The 18190-nt window shown below is 49.7% G+C and overlaps 1 protein-coding gene across 2 annotated transcripts in view; it reads left to right on the top strand.

Moving 5' to 3' along the window:
• XRRA1 (X-ray radiation resistance associated 1) overlaps positions 1 to 16557 on the top strand; it is a 55469-nt gene extending 38912 nt beyond the window's left edge. The window contains exons 10-18 of one of the 2 annotated variants that reach the window (XM_040964258.1): positions 3635 to 3675; positions 6735 to 6860; positions 8497 to 8590; positions 9153 to 9268; positions 10846 to 11193; positions 15053 to 15251; positions 15768 to 15883; positions 15991 to 16096; positions 16270 to 16557. In XM_040964258.1, the coding sequence (XP_040820192.1) occupies positions 3635 to 3675; positions 6735 to 6860; positions 8497 to 8590; positions 9153 to 9268; positions 10846 to 11193; positions 15053 to 15251; positions 15768 to 15883; positions 15991 to 16096; positions 16270 to 16523 (1400 nt within the window). In that variant the 3' untranslated portion in view covers positions 16524 to 16557. The remainder of the gene's footprint in view (positions 1 to 3634; positions 3676 to 6734; positions 6861 to 8496; positions 8591 to 9152; positions 9269 to 10845; positions 11194 to 15052; positions 15252 to 15767; positions 15884 to 15990; positions 16097 to 16269) is intronic. The other variant, XM_040964259.1, reaches the window with a different exon arrangement.
• The last annotated feature ends 1633 nt before the right edge of the window (positions 16558 to 18190 follow it).

The raw sequence follows: 18190 nt of genomic DNA, 5'->3' as shown, positions 1-18190 counted from the left end.
AAGACTTTAATAAGAAGCAAATTTGACGGGCCAGTGCTATTGCTTAGCAAATTTAGCTTTAGTCTATGTTGACAGCATCTCACATGGGCACCGGTTCATGTCCCAGATGCTTCACTTGTGATCCAGGCCCCTGCTTATAGCCTGGGAAAGCAGTGGAGAATAGCTCAAGTCTTTGGAACTCTGCACTGAGGTGGGAGACCTGGAAAAGGCTCCCGGCTTCAGATTGGCTCCTGTCTTCTGGCCACTTGGGGAGTGAGCCAGCAGATGGTGAAGAGACAGCATTTAGTAGAGACCAAACCTTTTGCTTGGGTTGTTTTTAGTTCTCTTGTCAAGGATTAGTATGTGTGTGTTCCCTTCTTGAGTTTATGTTCTGTTCCATTGATTATCTTCTCTGTTTCTGTACTAATACCACACTGTTTTTGATTACCACTGCCTGTAGTATAGCTTGAGGTCTAGAATTATGATTCCTTCCAGCTTTATTTGTATTCTTCAGGGAGCTGTGGCTATTCCGTAGTGTCTTGTGTTTTCAGATGAATTTCTGTTTCAGATGTATCAGCTGTTCTGTTTCTGAGAATGTTTTGGGGATTTTGATTGGAATCACATTGAATCAGTTTATTACTTTCGGCGATATAGACATTTTGATGATGTTGGTTCTACTGACTCAGGAACATAGTAAATTTCTTCTTTTAATGTCCTCTATTTTTTTTTTAAGATTTATTTTATTTTTATTGAAAAGTCGGCTATACAGAGTGGAGAGACAGAGAGGAAGATCTTCCGTCCGATGATTCACTCCCCAGGCAGCTGCAACAGCTGGAACTGAGCCAATCCGAAGCCAGGATCCAGGAGCTTCCTTCTGGGTCTCCCAAGCGGGTGCAGGGTCCCAAAGCTTTGGGCCATCCTCGACTGCTTTCCCGGGCCACAGGCAGGGAGCTGGATGGGAAGCGGGGCTGCTGGGATTAGAACCTGCGCCCTTATGGGATGCCAGCACGTTTTAGACGAGGACTTTAACCACTGCGCCATTGCGCCGGGCCCTGTCCTCTATTTTTTTTTTAATGTTTTGTAATTTGTCTTACATATTTTTGTTAGGTTTATTCTAAGGTATCTTAAGGTTCATCTCTGCCATTCTGAAAGGATCTGCATTTACAAGTTCTTTCTCAGCCATGGAGTTATTTGTGAATACGGTTATCAGTTTATGTTCATTGATTTTCTACCTTGTGACCCTGCCAAACTCTGCTGTGAGCTCCAGTGGCCTCTTTATTGAGTCCATTGATTCTCTCATGAGTAGAATTGTGTCATCTGCAAACAGAGATAGTTTGACTTCCTCTTTTCCAATTTGAATTACTTAAATTGCCTTTTCTTGTCTTAAAGCTCTAGCAAGGACTTCCAATACTATATTGCATAACAGTGGTGAAAATGGATATCCTTATCTAGTACCATTTCTTAGGGGAAAATCTTCCAATTGTTCCCCATTCAGTACAATGCTGCCATGGGTTTTTTGTATACTGCTTTGCTTGTGTTGTAGAATGTTCCCTCTGTGCCTATCTTGCGTAGGGTTTTTATCGTGAAGTGGTGTTGGATTTTATCAGATGCCTTCCCTGCATCTGTTGATGATCATATGGTTTTTATTCTTCATTTTGTTGATGTGGTACATCACATTTATTGATTTATGTATGTTAAACCATCCTTGCATGCCAGGGATGAATGTCACATGGTCTAGGTTAATTATCTGTCTGATGCATTGTTGGATTTTGTTGTCTGGTATTTTGTTGAGGATTTTTGCATCTGTGTTCATCAGGGGTATTTGTCTGTTATTCTTCTTTGTTATGTCTCTATTGGCTTTGGTATTAAGGTGACATTGGCTTCATAGAAAGTTCAAAAGGATTCCCTCTCTTCCTAATGTTTTGAATAGCTTGTGGAGGATTGGGATAAGTTCTTGAAACATTTGGTAGAATTCAGCAGTGAGACCATCTGGTCCTGGGCTTTTCTTTGTTGGGAGGGATTTAGTTACTGATTTAATCTCTGTTTTGGATATAGATTTACTTAGATTTTTAATTACCTCATGATTGAATTGTAGTAAATTGTATGTGTCCAGAATTCTTATCCATTTCTTCTAGATCTTTCAATTTGTTGGCATATAGTTGTTTTAATAGTCCCTGATTACTGCATGTATATCTGAGGTTTCCCTTGTTATATTTCCTTTATTTTCTCAGATTCTATTTATTTGTATCTTCTCTCTCCTTTTTTTGATTAGTTGGGCTAGGGGGAAATCTTTTGTTGATTTCCTCAAAGAATGAGCTCTTTGATTCGCTGATCTTACATATTATCCTTTTGGTTTCTATTTGGCTTATTTTCTCCCTTATTTTGTTTCCGTCTGTTTTCTGTTAATCTTGGGATTATTTTGCTGGTTTTTTTTTTTCTAGCTCCCTCAGATGCCTCATTATCCCATTTACCTGGTGCCTTTCTAGTTTTTTGACATAGGCATTAATTGAAAAAAACTTTCTTTTTTTTATCACTGCCTTGACTGCTGCACAAGTTTTCATATATTGTGTTGATGCCTTCATGTCAAGCAAGTTTTTATTTCCTCTTTCATTTCATTATTCATTTAGCAGCATGTTGTTCAGTCTCCAAGTATTTGCATATCTTCTGGGGTATTTTGACACGTTGGTCTCCAGTTTCACTCCATAATGTTTCAAAAAGATGCATGCTATGGGGTTCAGTGCGGTAGCCTAGTGGCTGAAGTCCTCACCTTGCACGCACCAGGATCCCAGATTGGTGCCAATTTATGTCCTGGCAGCCCTGCTTCCCATCCAGCTCCCTGCTTGTGGCCTGGGAAAATAGTTGAGGATGGCCCAAAGCCTTGGGATCCTGCACCTGCATGGAAGACCCAGAAGAAGCTCCTGGCTCCTCGCTTTGGATCGGCTCAGCTCCGGCCCATTGCAGCCACTTGCAGAGTGAATCATAGGACAGAAGATCTTCCTCTTTGTCTCTCCTCCTCTCTGTATATATGACTTTCCAATAAAAATGAATGAAGGAATCTGCATAGTGTGATGTTAACTTTTTAAAACTTGCTGAGACTAGTTATGTGCCTATAATGTGATCAATCCTGGAAAAGTTTCAGTGTACTGATGACAAAGTGTGTTCTATGTCTGTAGCAAGGAAGATTCTAGAGATATCAATTAAGTTCATTTTTTTTCTGTCATCTGAGTGAGCTCTGCTTCCTTGCTGAGTTTCTATCTCATCCATGTGTCATTTGAAGTTAGTGGCGTGTTAAGGTTCCCTGTTGTTATTTTATTAGAGTCTGTTTCTGCCTTTAAATTCATTAATGCCCTGGCATTTGGTGCATGTGTATTTATTATGGTGATTTCTTCTTGCTGAATGGATCCCTCAATCATGTGGTATCTGCCTTCATCTCTTTTAATGCTTTTCACATCAAAGTCTGAATTATCTGACTTTGGATTGGCTACAAGCTCATCCTGGAAATCTCAGCTGGCTTCTCTTCCCAGTGAGCCTTGGAGCTGAGGACCAGTGAGAGCCCCTTCCTTGCTGTGCACTGTGGGTGGCCGACCCAGACCCTGGCCTTTCTGAAGAGTCAGTCAATGCTCTACTCAACCGTCCTTCTGTTTCTCTGTTTCAGAAGTTGTGTTCTCATCGTACCCTGGATTTTCTACCTCAGAGGTAGGAACTACCTATTTTATATTTGTGTTCTTAACATAGGACCTTAATTTTTAGCATCAAAACAAGTAAGTTAATGGAGTCAGGAAGCTGCATTTCTATAGAGCATACTGAGAAAGCCATCCACTGAGGCCTTCAAAACTTAATGGAAAAGTGGAACTAAAATATATGCTTATTTTGAAGCCTGACGATTATATGCATATTTTTTCATAATGTATATGTTTTGTTAGCCTTTATTTATTATTTTTTAGTTTTACTGGAAAGGCAGAGAGATGGAAAGAAATCTTCCATCTGTTTCATTCCCTACATGCCTACAATAGCCAGGATGGGGGCAAGTCAAAGCCAGTAATCCAAACTCAACCCAGGTCTCCCACATGGGTGGCAAGGACCAAAGTACTTGAGCCATCATCTGATGCCTTCCACAGTGCATGTTAGTGGGACACTGGATCAGAAACAGGAGCTAGGGCTTGAGCCAGGTTCTCTAACATGGGATGCAGCTACCCCAAGTGACATCTTGACTGTGATGCCAAATGCCTTCTTCTCCATGAACTTTTTGAAGATCTCCTGTATTTACCAAATACCTACCTATGCCAGGCTCCATGCTTGGCCTGGAGATATGCTCGTGGGCCAGACTGTGGCCATGACTCCTCAGCCCACAGCCCTGCTTTCATTGTTGTCAGGAGCTGTTTAGCCTGGTGTAATCATGGTGGCTACTCGAAGTGATAGCATTGGCATTAAGGCAGAGCTGCCATTCCTAGTGCAGCCCAGCAGTTCACCAACAGGAATCCGTGCCATGCTGGAAATGGCCTTGCCAGGTATACAATCCCCAGGATCTAGTCCTTGTGTTACAGGCTTAGACACGTGTTTTTGGTCAGCTGAGAAGATGGTTTCTTCTCTCAGGGCAGATGCCTAGCAACCAAAGTGATAGAGGCTGTGCTTGTGAAATAAGTACTGACTTCTTCATTTGTAGTAAGTAGTACAACTCTATACTAAGAGAGGAAACTGCACATACTGCCCCCCCTACAGAAACAGTGTGGGACAAGTTATATCTGCTGCAGAATAAGGTACTCTTGTAATTTCTGACTTGGAACAAGAGCACAGATAGTTTCTCACAAGTACATGAGCTGACTAGGTGGTTCTACTGGTTCTACCAGGGCTCACCTGTGCAGCTGCATTCAGCCAGCAGGTTAGCTGGAATCTGGACTCAGTAGGAAGTTGGCCTGGTCTAGCAATTCTATATTGTCTTTTCAACCTATTGTGTTTGTAACACAGTGGCACCAGTGTTTCAAGAAAGCCAGGGATTCTAAAATTGAAGCAGTGTTACTGTTGTTTTATTGTATTTGGCCAAAGCCAGCCAAAAGGCAGTACAGTTCTGACATTAACCACCCAGAGCTAAGTACAGACCTCTCAGGTTTAAGGGCACCATTCCCAGAAAGACTGCCTTCATTTTGAGTCTAGCCACAAGTTTGCGGGGCCACCGTACTTAGGACTTCCTGGCTATAAATTCTGCAGTTCTTTCAACCTTCTCAAGTTCAGTCATTAGAATGATTCATAGGACTCAGGAAAAAGTTGTTTGCAACAACAACTTTTTTTTACATTGAGCATATAAGGACCAGTCAAATGAAAGGACAAATAAGGTGAGCTCTGCCCAGGTTCTGTGGGCAGAGATTTTGTAGCCTCTCCCAGTGGAGTGAGAGCACGTCATCCTGCCAGCACCACAGTAAGCACCTGCCAGGAAGCTCACCTGAGCCTCAGGCCCAAAGCTTTGAGTCCTGTCATCAGCATGCACTCCAGTGCCATCCAAGGAGTGCTGAGTAGTAGACAGTCCCTGCACTCGGGAAATCTCAAGGGCTTTAGAAGCTGGGACCAGAAACCCAGGCCAAAGACCAGATAAATTCTTCATTACACCAGAGTCCTTCTGGTTTCAAGGGGTAAAGATATGAAGGGCTAAGGATAATCAGTAGGATTTCCCAGTGCTCAGAGTCCACCTGTCTGGTGCCTGAGAATCTAGAGTGTGAGTTGGATAACTGAGACTTTTAGTTGATTCCACACATACCCACACACACCCCACCCTCACTGAAATTCTGTTGCATCCAGTGTCTAAGACGAAGCCTTCTCTGCTCCCACGACACACACAGTCCCTCAAAGCTGATGTGCGGATCACCCAGAGAGGGCAGTCACACAGGATTCCCACACAATCCCTGGTTTTTGTTTCATTCTCCACCTGTGACTGACCTGTCCCATTTGTGTGGCTTTTAACTCATTGACCCAGGAGGATGCAAAATATGTGACTCAAGGTAGGTGCCCTACAAATGGTCACTGAATAAACACCATGAAATTTAAATGATGTATTCAAGATCACGCAGTGATGACTGGGACATGGCAGTGTCTAGTTTGCTCTAACCTAGTCACTGGTCCCTCCCAGTTGAAACAGCCAGTAAGTGAACTGATCTATGCAGGTTTAACCCACCAGTTTGTTTTTTGCTTGATTGGACGTGTTGGTCCTAATGTAACCTGTGCTATGCATGCACCACATCCAGTCCTGGCTGAGTCATCCAGGACTTAGCTGTTGTTTCATCGCTGAATGAAGACCTTCCACTGTAGGAGTAAGGCTAGGGCCTCAGGCAAGGTACTCAAGGCTCTAGACACTCTTGCTGTCCCTCTCTCCAGTCAGAGAACTCCCCTTAACACCTGCTGGATACGGGTCAGTTCAACTGTGAGAGGACTGATGGAGGACAAGCTGCTGCAGCCCAAGGGTTGGAGGTGGGACAAGAATACCTGTGCTGTCTGCCCCCTGCTCTCTTATTCTGTGACCTCAACATGAAACTGGATGTGGGTGCTGGAGAATTAGCTCACTGTATGACCTTAAACATGGAGGCAGAATTCTGAGTCCTTGGTGATTTCTGCTCTGATGACCCCAGATGTTCCTTGGGACCAAGGGTCTCTAGAAAGGTCGTTCTTTCTACCATGTTCCAAGGGAAGGATCCTTTGGCGCTTGAGAGCTCTAGCTGATTTATCATCAAGGCCCTCTGACTTTGACTTTTTTCTTTTCCCCTTCTAAGACAACCAAGGTCTACTCACTTCCTCCCATATTCGAGATCCTTCCTGTGAAGTCTCTGAAGGCCAGGAACCAGACGCTGGCCCCACCCTTCCCGGAGCTGAGGTACCTTAGCCTGGCCTACAACAAGGTGACTCTCTGCCTCCCTGCTAATTTCCTCTAGGTCACCTGTGGTGGGTGGGGTGGGGTGTGAGCTGTTCGGGTCTGAGGGTCAGTCCTCCAATTCTTGCATTATGGGTATTCAGGTTCAGGAATTCTCAAGGTGAGGAAAGTGGAGGGAATGCCAGCCAAGGCAGGTGTCCATCCATTCCGTCAGAAATACTTCACCTGCCAGCCTGTGAAGTAGACATAAGTTATACCACTGAGAAAGGAGAAACTTGGCCGCTGCCCTCTGAGAGCTTATCATCTGTGGGGAAAATGAGCACGCGACAGTCAGGATGCCAGCACACCTGCTATCAAGAACAGACTCACCATGTTACAACAAGGGGATATAATGTGAATGATAGGGCCCAAGGACCAGAACCATCTTCTGCTGCCTTCCCAGTCCACTAGAAGGGGACTGGATTGGAAACAGAGCAACCTAGATTTCTCAGGTGGTAGCTCAAAAGCCCCCTCGGTACCTGGCAGTAGATGAAGGAGAATGGGATGTGTGGTGAGAGAAGTGTGGGATGTGCAGGAGGCTGTACATGGGCCAAACCTGGAAGTGGCATTTACCACTTCCACGTAGTAACCACACCTAGAGCCCAGGGAACAGGAGCAGGAGACATGGCCCTGCCTTTGTACACAAGGTGCAGGAAATAGCTTGTGCTAACACGGAAGTGTCTGCCACCCACTAGCTCTCCTCCCCCTGCCTTCGCTGATTGCTTCCTTCCTTCCTTCAGGTCTCAGACCAGGGTGGACCACCTGGCATTTGTCATGTTTACCACAGTTGTCAGCCTATTCTCCTTTCTTGTTTCTCTCCAGTGCTTGTTTCCCACTGGAGACTGCTGAGGACAGGGATCCTAGCTGTTTGGCTCTTTCCCCAGCACAGTGCTTGGCACAGGGTGGTAAGAGAAGGAATAATCGAGGTTGTGCAGGGGAGAGGCATTGTTCCCTAGAGAACCCAGGGAAGCCAAACTGAGGTGCCCTCCCCGTACCAGACCCTGGGCCTCAGCACCAGACCCAACACTTGCTAGTGTATCCAAGGTCTGATAAACTGCGGAATCATTGCTAATCCATCTCACTCCAGGGTCATCCCCATGTGATCCAGCCTTATTGAACTCTGTTCAATAAGAATTCTATTGTGGATGAAACAGCATGGAGTTTCTATTTGTGCTGGCTTCCCCTGGCCTCATGTGCCCTGTTCCTCCTCTTAGGACAGAAACCATCGGAAGTGCAGGTGACAGACGGATGGATGTTTGTGTGGGTCCACACTGAAGAAGGGGATGTGTCATTCTGAAGTCAAACCTCTCAGACTCTGAGACAAGTGCTCTGTGTGTTTCTCTCACCTTTCCTGGGTACTTGACATAGGCCACATATCCAGTATGGGGAAGGGAGAGAAAGGCTCAACTCAAACATGAACTCTGGTTCTGGTGGAAGACTGGCCAGGAGGAACAAGGCCACTGGATGGAAACAGGTGCCATTGCAGGGATGAGGCACAGTGGCAGCTGCTGCCCGGACCTGCCCTGGGTCCTGGCAAGTCGGTGGCTCTGCACTGTGGGGCCCGGACACAGCCTGGAGCAGTGAGGGTGCTGTGGACCTGACAGTGTTCCCTGCATTTGTTATAGATTGCCAAGGAGGATGCTCTCCTGCCAGTAGCTCTCTTCCCATCACTCTGCGAACTTGTCTTTCATAACAACCCTCTGGTAGCCCACACACGAGGTATGCTGCCCACCAATCTGCCTCCCCTGTACAGCACTCCAGGAACAGCATGGCCACATTCAGCACCCCACCCTAACCCCTGTCATCGGGACCAGGCTCTGCTGCATTCAGCCTTTGTGCTAGGGGACAGGCCTGAGCAGTACCAGTGTCCGCTAAATTCCTCCCCACCTCCTGCCAGCCCCTACTTACCTACCTGCACATCCAGGAGGCAGGCAGGTGGGGCGAGGGGGCAGCAGTGCTGGCTGGGCCTGGTGTGTCTAGAGGGGAGGCATGGAGCTCGCTGTCCAAGGTGCAGAATTGTGCCAAAGACCTGGGCCCTGTAGGGATGCTAGAGTTCTGATCCCTGCCCCCACATATTCTTTGGTATCTTGGATAAATTTCTTGACCTCTCTGTGCCTCCATGCCAATCACATGAGGATCATGTGGTGTCTACTTCCCTGGGTTGGCAGGAGAATGAAGTGACATTAGTGTGTGAACACCAGAGGACAGGGCTGGTACACGGGAAGTCCCCACATACCCACGTGGGCTGACAGTCATCTTATTCTCTCCATCATGACATCAGGAGTCCCTCCACTGCTCAAAAGCTTTCTTCAGGACCGACTGGGGATCCACTTGATTCGAAAGCAGCCAGTAAAAGTTAAGCATCATATGTTGATGCCCCGGAAGGAGTCGCGGAAGGTAAATCTCCCCAGCCTGGGCTGCTGTGATGCCTACACGGTAATGGAGCAGCTCTCGGTCGCAAGACCTGCAGTCTCTCCAGGTTCAGTGTTGTCTTTTGCTTTGCTCTGTTAAATACATATAGGACCAGGAGGTGCACAGTGAGCCAGAACTAAAAGGTTAGAGCAGTTGGGTCCTTGGAGGTGACTCAGCCCTCCATGAAACAGAGATGTGAAGGCCTGGAGAATGGGGAGGAATCAGCTTTGCAGCTGGAAGAGCCAGAGGTGAGCCTGGACTTGCCGCTTTTTCATGGCTGCTGGGAAGACTAGGCTCAGAGAGGTGCTGACAGCTGGTCGGGACGTTCAGTAGGCCACCTCACCCTCCTAAGACCAAGGTCCTGATGAGAAGTTAGAGAAGATAAACCCAGAACCACTAGCTAAACAAGCGCATCAGCGCTCTGAAGCTAGTCTGGCACCGCAGCCAGACTGCAGAATGTGCTGGAGGTCTAAAGCCGCTCAGAAATGCCTGCCTATCCCCTGTGTGCTTAGGGCTGCAGCTGAGTGCACCACCAAGCTCCAGCCTTCTGCTTGCTCTGGGACCAGATAGATGCCGTGGGCCCTGCACCCATACCCACAGACGGACACAACAGGAAGCAAGGGCCTATAACCAAGTGGCTCGCAAATGGAAGGGAATGGCCTATCCTTGAGGCAGGGAACCCAGCCCCCAGCAAGGTGGACCAGGCACCATTGCCTCTCACCACTTGAACCTTGAAAAAGGGCTGGAAGAGTGGGGCAGGGAAGGGGTAAAGCAAAAATAACCCCTGCAACACTCCTCCATCCCCAGACTGGGAGGGAGGGAGGGGCAAATGGTGGCACTTGGTGGACCTCTGTAATGTGGGTCCCAAGCCTGGGATTGTCCAGCTTCGTGCCTGAGCACTGAGGTCATGCATGTCAGAGCAAGTATCTTCCTAAAAAGAAACTTGCTTCATGAAACAGCCTCCACACTTCCGGCATGTTAGGGGACACTGTTGCATGTCATTTCCCTGGGAGAACACAGGATGTCCTATGTTGACCTCCCTATACGACCTCAGCTTGTAAAGGCATGGCAATGAGTGGACCAAATCCCCTGGACAAAAAACAAGTGTCACTCAGCATGAACCATGAGAGGAGGCTCCATGGTCCCCGAAGCCATGGCGAAGGAGGAAGGCATGAAGGTAGCAGGCATGTGGTAACCAAAGCAAACATGCAGGTCCTCAGGACTCTGGTGCTGCCACCTTCCAGAAAAGGCAGGTCCATCTGCCATGCCCACTTGGAGCCTCCAGGGCACTGTGTTAACCCTGATCTGAATAGTGAATCTACCAAGAGCCACAGGGACAGGGCTCAGAGCTCTGCCACCCAATCACTGTGTGATCTCAATCATCTTGCCTCTCTAAGCCCATTTCCTCTTGCAGTTTCAAAGTGTATACTTGCAAAGATGCCTTCTCTCCCCATGCCCTGAAAGCCTGCCGAATGCACTGAGCCCGGCCCAGGCTCATGAGGCCCAGGAGGAAAGACTGCCAGCCAAGGAGCGAGTCCAACCTAGCCCTTCTCCCCTCACAGGTGAAAACCCAAGTCCCAAAGGTGCCGAAGCAGCCTCTGCTGCTGCAGCATCCGTGTGCAAGGACCCTTAAGTCCTCTTGGAGCGACCTGCTGGAGCCAGAAGCTGACCTGGCCGAGGAGCTGCCTCCAACTCACGGTGCTGCCTTGGAGCCAGAGGTGCCCCTTGAGGGCCTGGACAGCCTCTCCCTGTCCCACCGGTCCTTTGTGCCGCTGCCTCCCATCTGCTCTGACTCCACCCTACACAGCGAAGACTCCGTGTCCCACCACAGCGATGCAGCTGGCCGTCTCAGCCCAGAGCACCTGTCAGATGAGGACACCAAGAGCACAGCGTCCATCTTCTTAACCCAGGTATCTATACCCCACTGTCCTGCCCCCCTGCTTCCCCAGCAGCCACAGAGATCTGTGTCTCTCTTGGCTGTAGCCCACTGGGGACAGCAGAAGCACAGGATAGATGCTGAAGCCAGAAAGCAACACCCAGAGCTGCTGGCGGGGACACCCACTGGGCTGTGTCACAGATGTCACAGACAGCATTCAGACTGCAGCTGGGCATGGTCCCAGCCAGGATGTCAGGAGGGTCTGCTGCTGCCCCTGCCTCAAGCCCGCGTCAGCTGGTGCTGCCTGTGGAACCTGGCACGCAAGTGAGGCAGGGAAGATGGGCAGGAATGATGTGTGTGGTCAGTATTTGAGATCAAGAGAAATGCGAGGCGGGCAACCTGGAGGATGGAAGATGCTGCAATCTCCCCCCTCCCTGCCACTCCCAACCAGGGGACAATGGAGCTGGCCTTGACAGGATGGGTAGGAGTTGGCAATGAGAAGACCTGGGCATTATGGGAGCATTCTGGACAGAGCAGTGTGTGAGACAGTGCAGAGAAGGACGATGCAGAGGCACGTAGGGAAGCTGTGGGGCATCCTCAGTGTGCTGCGGTGTGGTGTTTAGACAAAAGCGAATGAATCCACATTACAGCAACCCCAGTGTAAACAGTCCCCACCACAGGGGGACATTTTGTTTCATATGGAAAGTCACTGAAGCTGTCGTAGAATTTCCTTCAGGCCTAGTGTATGAGGCGTGTGTGGAACATCAACGAACTTTGTGTTTAGGCTTGGATCTCATCCCTCATTAACTATTACACAAATATTCCCAATTCCTAAACATTCTGAAATACTTCCAGTCTCAGGATACCCAACCTGTGTGAGTCCAGATGTGTTGGCAGAGTGCCCTGGCATATCACATCAGCTTTTCCCTGCCTCCAGGAGCTGCCCACTGCCAGATTTTATCCACACATCTATATCTGACTTTCCATCTATCTTGTACATAAGAGACAAATGTAACCAGTATAACAGTATCCTTATGAGTGAACTCTGAATCTGCAAGATAAATATTTTTTAAATAAATGGAGAACTACTGATGTGGCGTAGTAGGCTAACTAAGCAGATCCATATTAGAGTGTCATTTAAAGCTCTCGTGCTCCACTTCCAATCCAGCTTCCTGCTAATGCGCCTGGAAAGGCAGTGGATGATGGCCCAAGTACTTGGGCACCTGCCACCAAAGTGGGAGACCAAAATAGAGTTCCTAGTTTTTGCTTTTGGCCTGAATCAGCTGTAGCCATCAAGCCATTAGAGGATAGATTTCTCTGCCTTAAAAATAATAAACCTTTCAAGGGAAAAAATAAAAACCCTGAGCATTTGGCCTCACAGTTAAGATGCTCACATCCTCCACTGAGTGCCTGGGTTCAGTGCCCAGCTCTGGTCCTTAACTGTGGCTTCCTGCTACTGCAGACCCAGCCCGGGAGACAGCAGTGATGGCTCAAGTCATAAAGAAACCTGGATTGAGTTTCCAGCTCCCAGCTTTAGCTTCTACCCTACCCCAGCTGTCACGGGCCTTTGGGAAGTAAAAGCCCCAAACCAGTGAATGGCAGAGCTCTTTTTTTTTTTTTTTAAATCTTTTTCTGCTTATTAAGAAAAAAAAATTTTTTTTTAACTGAGTTAGATGAAAGGAACATACGGACAGGAAAGGAAGGCCATTCTGAGCTTCCTGGGAGCCAAAGCAGAGCATCGAGTTATGACTCAACACAGTGTAAGAACAAACCTAGAGTGCTTGTTGACTTTTCCCCTGCTTCATCACCTTGTCACCTCCAGTGCAGGTCAAGACGGAAGTTGTGTGAACAGGGTGGCCTTATCTTGTTCCTTCCATTTTTGAGAATGTGGCAAGGTTAGACATGAAGCCTCAGTAGATGCCCTTTTGTCAGACTGATGAGGGTTTTTTTGCTCACACTCATGCTGGTGGCTTGCAATCATGACAGGATGTTGGATTTCCTTAATGCTTTCTCTGTGACTACCAAGCATGTCTACCCTGCTGACATGGCGTGTTACACCAGCTGGTTTCCAGATGTTAAACCAACCTTGTGTTTACCTGGGACAAATTCTACCTGGCCATAGTCTTAAACCCCCTTACCATGGTGCCAAATCCAATTTGCTATTGTCTTGGAATTTGCATTCAGAAGCGATGACGACCTTCTTGTTAAATCTTTTCTAGTTGGCTTCCAAGAGTAGTGTGGTATCCCTTGTCTCTATTTCTATAGGAGATATGAAAGATTGGTGTTGATTCCTCTCAAAATGTTGGGCAGAATTCACATCCTCTGGCCTTTGCTTTGCTTTGATTTATGGGAAGTTTAAGAATTACTATTCAGTCTTTTTCCTTAGCATAGACTTTTGCTTCTTCCTGAATTGGCTATTTTAATATAGGGTGTAACTGTATGCCCAGAAAATAGAAAATATAGCTATCCCTCTATTTATTTACTTATTCTGAAAAGCAGAGTTAGAGAGGAGGACAGCAAGAGCCTCCATCCACTGGTTCCCTCAGATGGCAATATCAGCCGAGCTCAGCTGATCTGCAGCTAGGAGTTTCATCTGGATCTCCCAAATGGGTACAGGTGCCCAGGATGTGGGCCATCTTCTGCTGTTTTTTGGGGTTTTTTTGTTTTTGTTTTTTTTTTTTTTTCAGGCCAAAAGCAGGGAGCTGGATAAGAAGTGGAACAGCCAGGACATGAACAGGTGCCACAGAAATGGTAGCATCTGCAGATGAAGGATTATCCTGTTAAGTCATTGTGCCAGCCCCAGCTGTCCTGCTTCTTATAAAATGCTAAGGGCAGGCTGGAAGCCTCCAGTGGTTTGCCATCAGAGTGAACACAAAGAGAACACAACAACAGGTCAGGCCAGGTTATGTAGCACAGTGAGCTAAGCTATAGCTAACAGTGCTAGCATCCCACATTGGAGGGCTAGCCCGAGTCCCGGCTGTCCTTCGCTTCAGATGCCGTTTCCCATTAATGCTTGTAGGAAGGCAGCAGATGATGGTGCAAGTGCTTAGGCTCCTGCTACCCAGGTGGGGGACCTGATCAGAGGCACAGGCACCTGGCTGAGGCCTGGAGGGTCTTGGCTGTTAATGCCACTTGGGGAATGAACCAGGTGGTTCACTCTGTGTGTCTCTCCCGCTGTCTCTGCCACTCAGATAACATGCATGCTGTTTTTTTTTTTCTTTCAAAGCGAGTTCCCTATTTGCACTGTACTCTTGCCATACTGATAACTTTGTGCTGCAGAAGCACCCTGCTCTCCTCACTGCTGCACCTTCTCAACTTGCTGCCCCAGGCCTGCAGCACTCCTCCCATCCCTGCCATCCACAGCACAGCATTCCTGGCTCTGTGAGACTTAGGCTAGGGGCCCAGCACAGTGACTCAATCTTCCCCTCGCAAGTGCTGGGATTCTATGTGGGCATCAGTTTGTGTCCCGGCTACTCCACTTCCCATCCAGTTCTCTGCCCGTGGCCTTGGAAAGTACAGGAAGGTCCAAAGTTCCTGATTCTTGGCTTTGGATCAGCTCAGCTCTGGCTGTTGCAGCCATGTGGGGAGTGAACTGCTGAATTGAAGAGGGGTTTCTCTGTCTTTCCTTCCCTCTGTAAATCTGCCTTTTCAATAAAAATATATCTTAAAAAAAAAGAAAATTAAGGCTAGAGTACTCCCTCTCTCCAGGGAGCTGGGCTGGGCCTTCTTCCTTGCTCGGAACTGTCAGGGATTTTCAACATGTTTTCCAAGGTGTTGGGCTCACATCCCCTCTGACTCCTCCCTGGTGGGGGCTTGGCCTCTGAGAGGGCCCAGATGGGAGACCGCTGTGGCATTCCCAGGCTCAGTGTATGGGCATCTCTTTCTCGGCACAGGTGAGCGAGCTGCCTTCCCCTGGCACCCCTAGGGATGACTCTGAAGTGAAGGAGGAAGTGCAAAGCGGACAAGCCGTGGTGCCCAAGGAAGCGAAGAAGCCCCAGAGGAAGCTCTCAGCTGCCTCTGTGCCCAGCAAGTACCGTGGCTACGAGGAGCTGCTGACAGCCATGCCAGACCCGACCTTTGCGGAGCCCAAGGGTGAGGGCATGGCCATGCTCCAGGACCAGGAGCCATCACCACCAGGCCTGGGCCACTGCCAAGACTTCCCATACCAGCCGCAGAGCCATCCTCTGCCTCCTGGGGTGGCCTGGCTGAAAGCCTGAAGCTTTGGGGTGCAGCACTGGCTTAGAGTCCAGTTGCCATGAGCCCCCTGACTGCTAGAAATGGCTCTTCTCAGGAGCAGAGTGAGGAACACCCAGAGGCCAGGCCCTGAGCTCCCTGGGACTACTCAAGCCCCAGGCTGAGCATCCAGAGCCCTCCTCAGTTGGTTTAAGGCACATGTGGTACCACTCTCTGAACTGCCATTTCAGACCCAGGCACTTCTAAAGGACCTGGCCCTCTGCTGGGGGCCTGACCCCTATAGTGGAGTCTCGAGGTTAATGGGGCCACATGGTCCCTGAATGGATAATGGCACTGCGGGCACAGGGCCAGCTCAGAGGGCAGTTTGGAGAAGGCTTTTCATTCTAGAACAGTGTCCTTACCTTCTCCCCCCAGGAATCCAGAAGAATGTGCAGGCCCTGCAGCACATGCTGAGGCACCCGCTCGTCTATCGCTCCTCCAAGCCCAAGCTGGACAGTCTGCAGAAGTTCTACGTCCCCAGGGAGAAGCGTGTGAGCTTCCTGTGGCTGGGCTCCCCAGGGCTGTGTGAGGAAGGGAGGCCCTGAGAAACTGCACACAAACCTGGGGTGACCCCTGCTCCCCTCTTACCTCCTATCAGGCCCACAGGGTCCCGATCCCACCCCCAAGGAAGACTCGAGCCCAGCTGCTGGATGACCTCCTCATTCGCATGCGGGACCCCCGAAATATCACCGAGGCTCCCCTAGGTAAGTGTGGGCCCTCGCAGCGTCCACTCCAGAAGAGGCCGAGCCCCCAAAGCCCTTCCATTGGGCCTGGGCTAGGAGAGCATCAGTGGGGGTAAGGAGCATGGCTGGGTTGCCCCTGGATGCCCTCCTCCCACGCACCTGCTTCCCGGCGGCCCTGGCCTGTGTCCCGGCAGGTGCGGTGCTGCGCCGGCGGACGGAGCAGCGGCTGGTGAACCAGAAGCAGTACCTGGAGGCCAAGCGGCTACTCAAGGAGTTCCGGGCACGCTACCGGCAGCTGGTGCGTGGCTCCCTGCGGACAGTGTTTGGGACCCAACCACCAGCCCCAGCCCGCCCAGCTCTGAGCGAGGGGCAGCGCAACTTGGGCCGCTTTCTTGATTTCATGGATGAATTCTGCCAAGAGCCCACAGCCGGTGACTCGAAACGCTAGGGCTACACGAAGGGCCCCCGCGCACCGACCCTACACTCCCTGTGGGAACAGAGCCCTGGACAGCTCCTTGGGGCTGGCTGGTGGGATCGCGGGGCTAGCCGCTTAGCCTGGAGTCAGTCCACTTCTCTCCTCAGGTGGGGCAGGACCCTGTACCTGGTCCAGCAGCAATAAAGAGTGGCACAAAGAGCAGCAGATTGTGTGTGGGCCTTCTTCCTTGGACCCCAGGCCAGAGCCACAGCAGCGTTTCCAGTGGGAATGCTATGGGACTGCCCTGCAGAGCAGGAACAGAACCCTGGGAGATAGGTCAGAGGAGCATCGAACCCACAGCACAGACAAGATAACTGGCATGCCCACAGCCATGTCCAGGAGAAAGAACAAGGCCTGGGGAAGTAGGGGCTCTGACAACTTTCCCCATTGTACAGGGGAGCAGGAAAGACTATGCCCAGACCATCTAAGGGAGTGCTGAGGGGGCAGAGTGTCCATGTGGAATCTTCTGAGACAGGAGCAGAAGTCCAGCCTGCAAACACACTAAGCTGTGGCTGGAAAACCAACCCTGGGTTTAGCTCGGTCACCTGGGACTCACAGTGGCCAAAGCCCTTCTGGCCCATGCCCCAGGCAGGGCCACCACAGTCTAGGTGCCCAGCAGGCAGCACCTGCCACAGACAAGCATGTGCAGAAGGCCACATGGACCGGATGAGTGTTGTGTCTTTGGGGATGAATGCAGGGTGTGAGGTTCAGCTCCTGGGGATGGCTAAGCTCCAGTCCTGGGCAGCAGCAAGCCTGCAGTTCCTGGGGTCCAGGAAGCAGTGGCCCCAGGATTAAGGTCCTCAGCAAGGCACAATCTCAATCTCAATCAGGTCTGCCTACTACCCTGCTATACAGTCTCATACAAGTAGCCTGGTAAATAGTGACACCCAGCCATGATCATGTCGACACACAGCTTCACCATCGCATGGGTCACATGAAGCTACAAAGGTAAATTTTATCCAGACTTCCCAAGGGCACTGGCCCGGGTCACAGGTGGTTCATTTCCCTACAGCCCCCAGAGGCTCAGCCAGCTTGAATTTGCCAAGGCCCCAAAGCCCCTTTCTCAGGTGGTTAGGATAGATAATCCACTCCAACCACTCATTGTAAACCTCCCCTACTTCCAGTTCTGGAGAAAACTCCATCAAACTACATGCTCTCAGGCCTCCTGTACCTGGCCACCCAGCCTCTGCCTGACACCTGGGGCTGGGGCGTCTTTCCTCCCTGGACTTCCCACTAGAGCAACCTCCACTAGCCCACCTTGCAGACCCTCCCCTCTGCCAAGACAAAGCACAGATGTGCCCATACCAGGGACGGAGCGAACAGGAACACAGGGACCATGTGGGTGAATGGAGTGTTTCACCAGAAAACACACTGCCGCCTCAGTTTCTCACCCTGTGCGACCCTTCTGGTTCTAGCCTCCTAGAAGCCTCAGCTTCTTGCCCTTCGTTCTTTCCCCTGGGAAAAATCCACATCAGCAACCCGCCCCGTGACCTACCTCTCAACCAAGCAACAGGACGAAGACGGAAACCCCGCTCAGGCTTTAGTTGCAGGGAAAGCAAGGAGAGTTAAGATGTTCATTCCTCTAACCACACCTTCCTAACCATGCAGATTAGAGACCCGTACCCTCCTACCACAGGCGC

The sequence above is a fragment of the Ochotona curzoniae genome, unplaced genomic scaffold (assembly GCF_017591425.1).
Source record: "Ochotona curzoniae isolate NIBS_2020 unplaced genomic scaffold, NIBS_Ocur_1.0 scaffold_3223, whole genome shotgun sequence".
NCBI classification, from domain to species: Eukaryota; Metazoa; Chordata; class Mammalia; order Lagomorpha; family Ochotonidae; genus Ochotona; species Ochotona curzoniae.
This window is presented reverse-complemented; position numbering and strand designations above follow the sequence as displayed.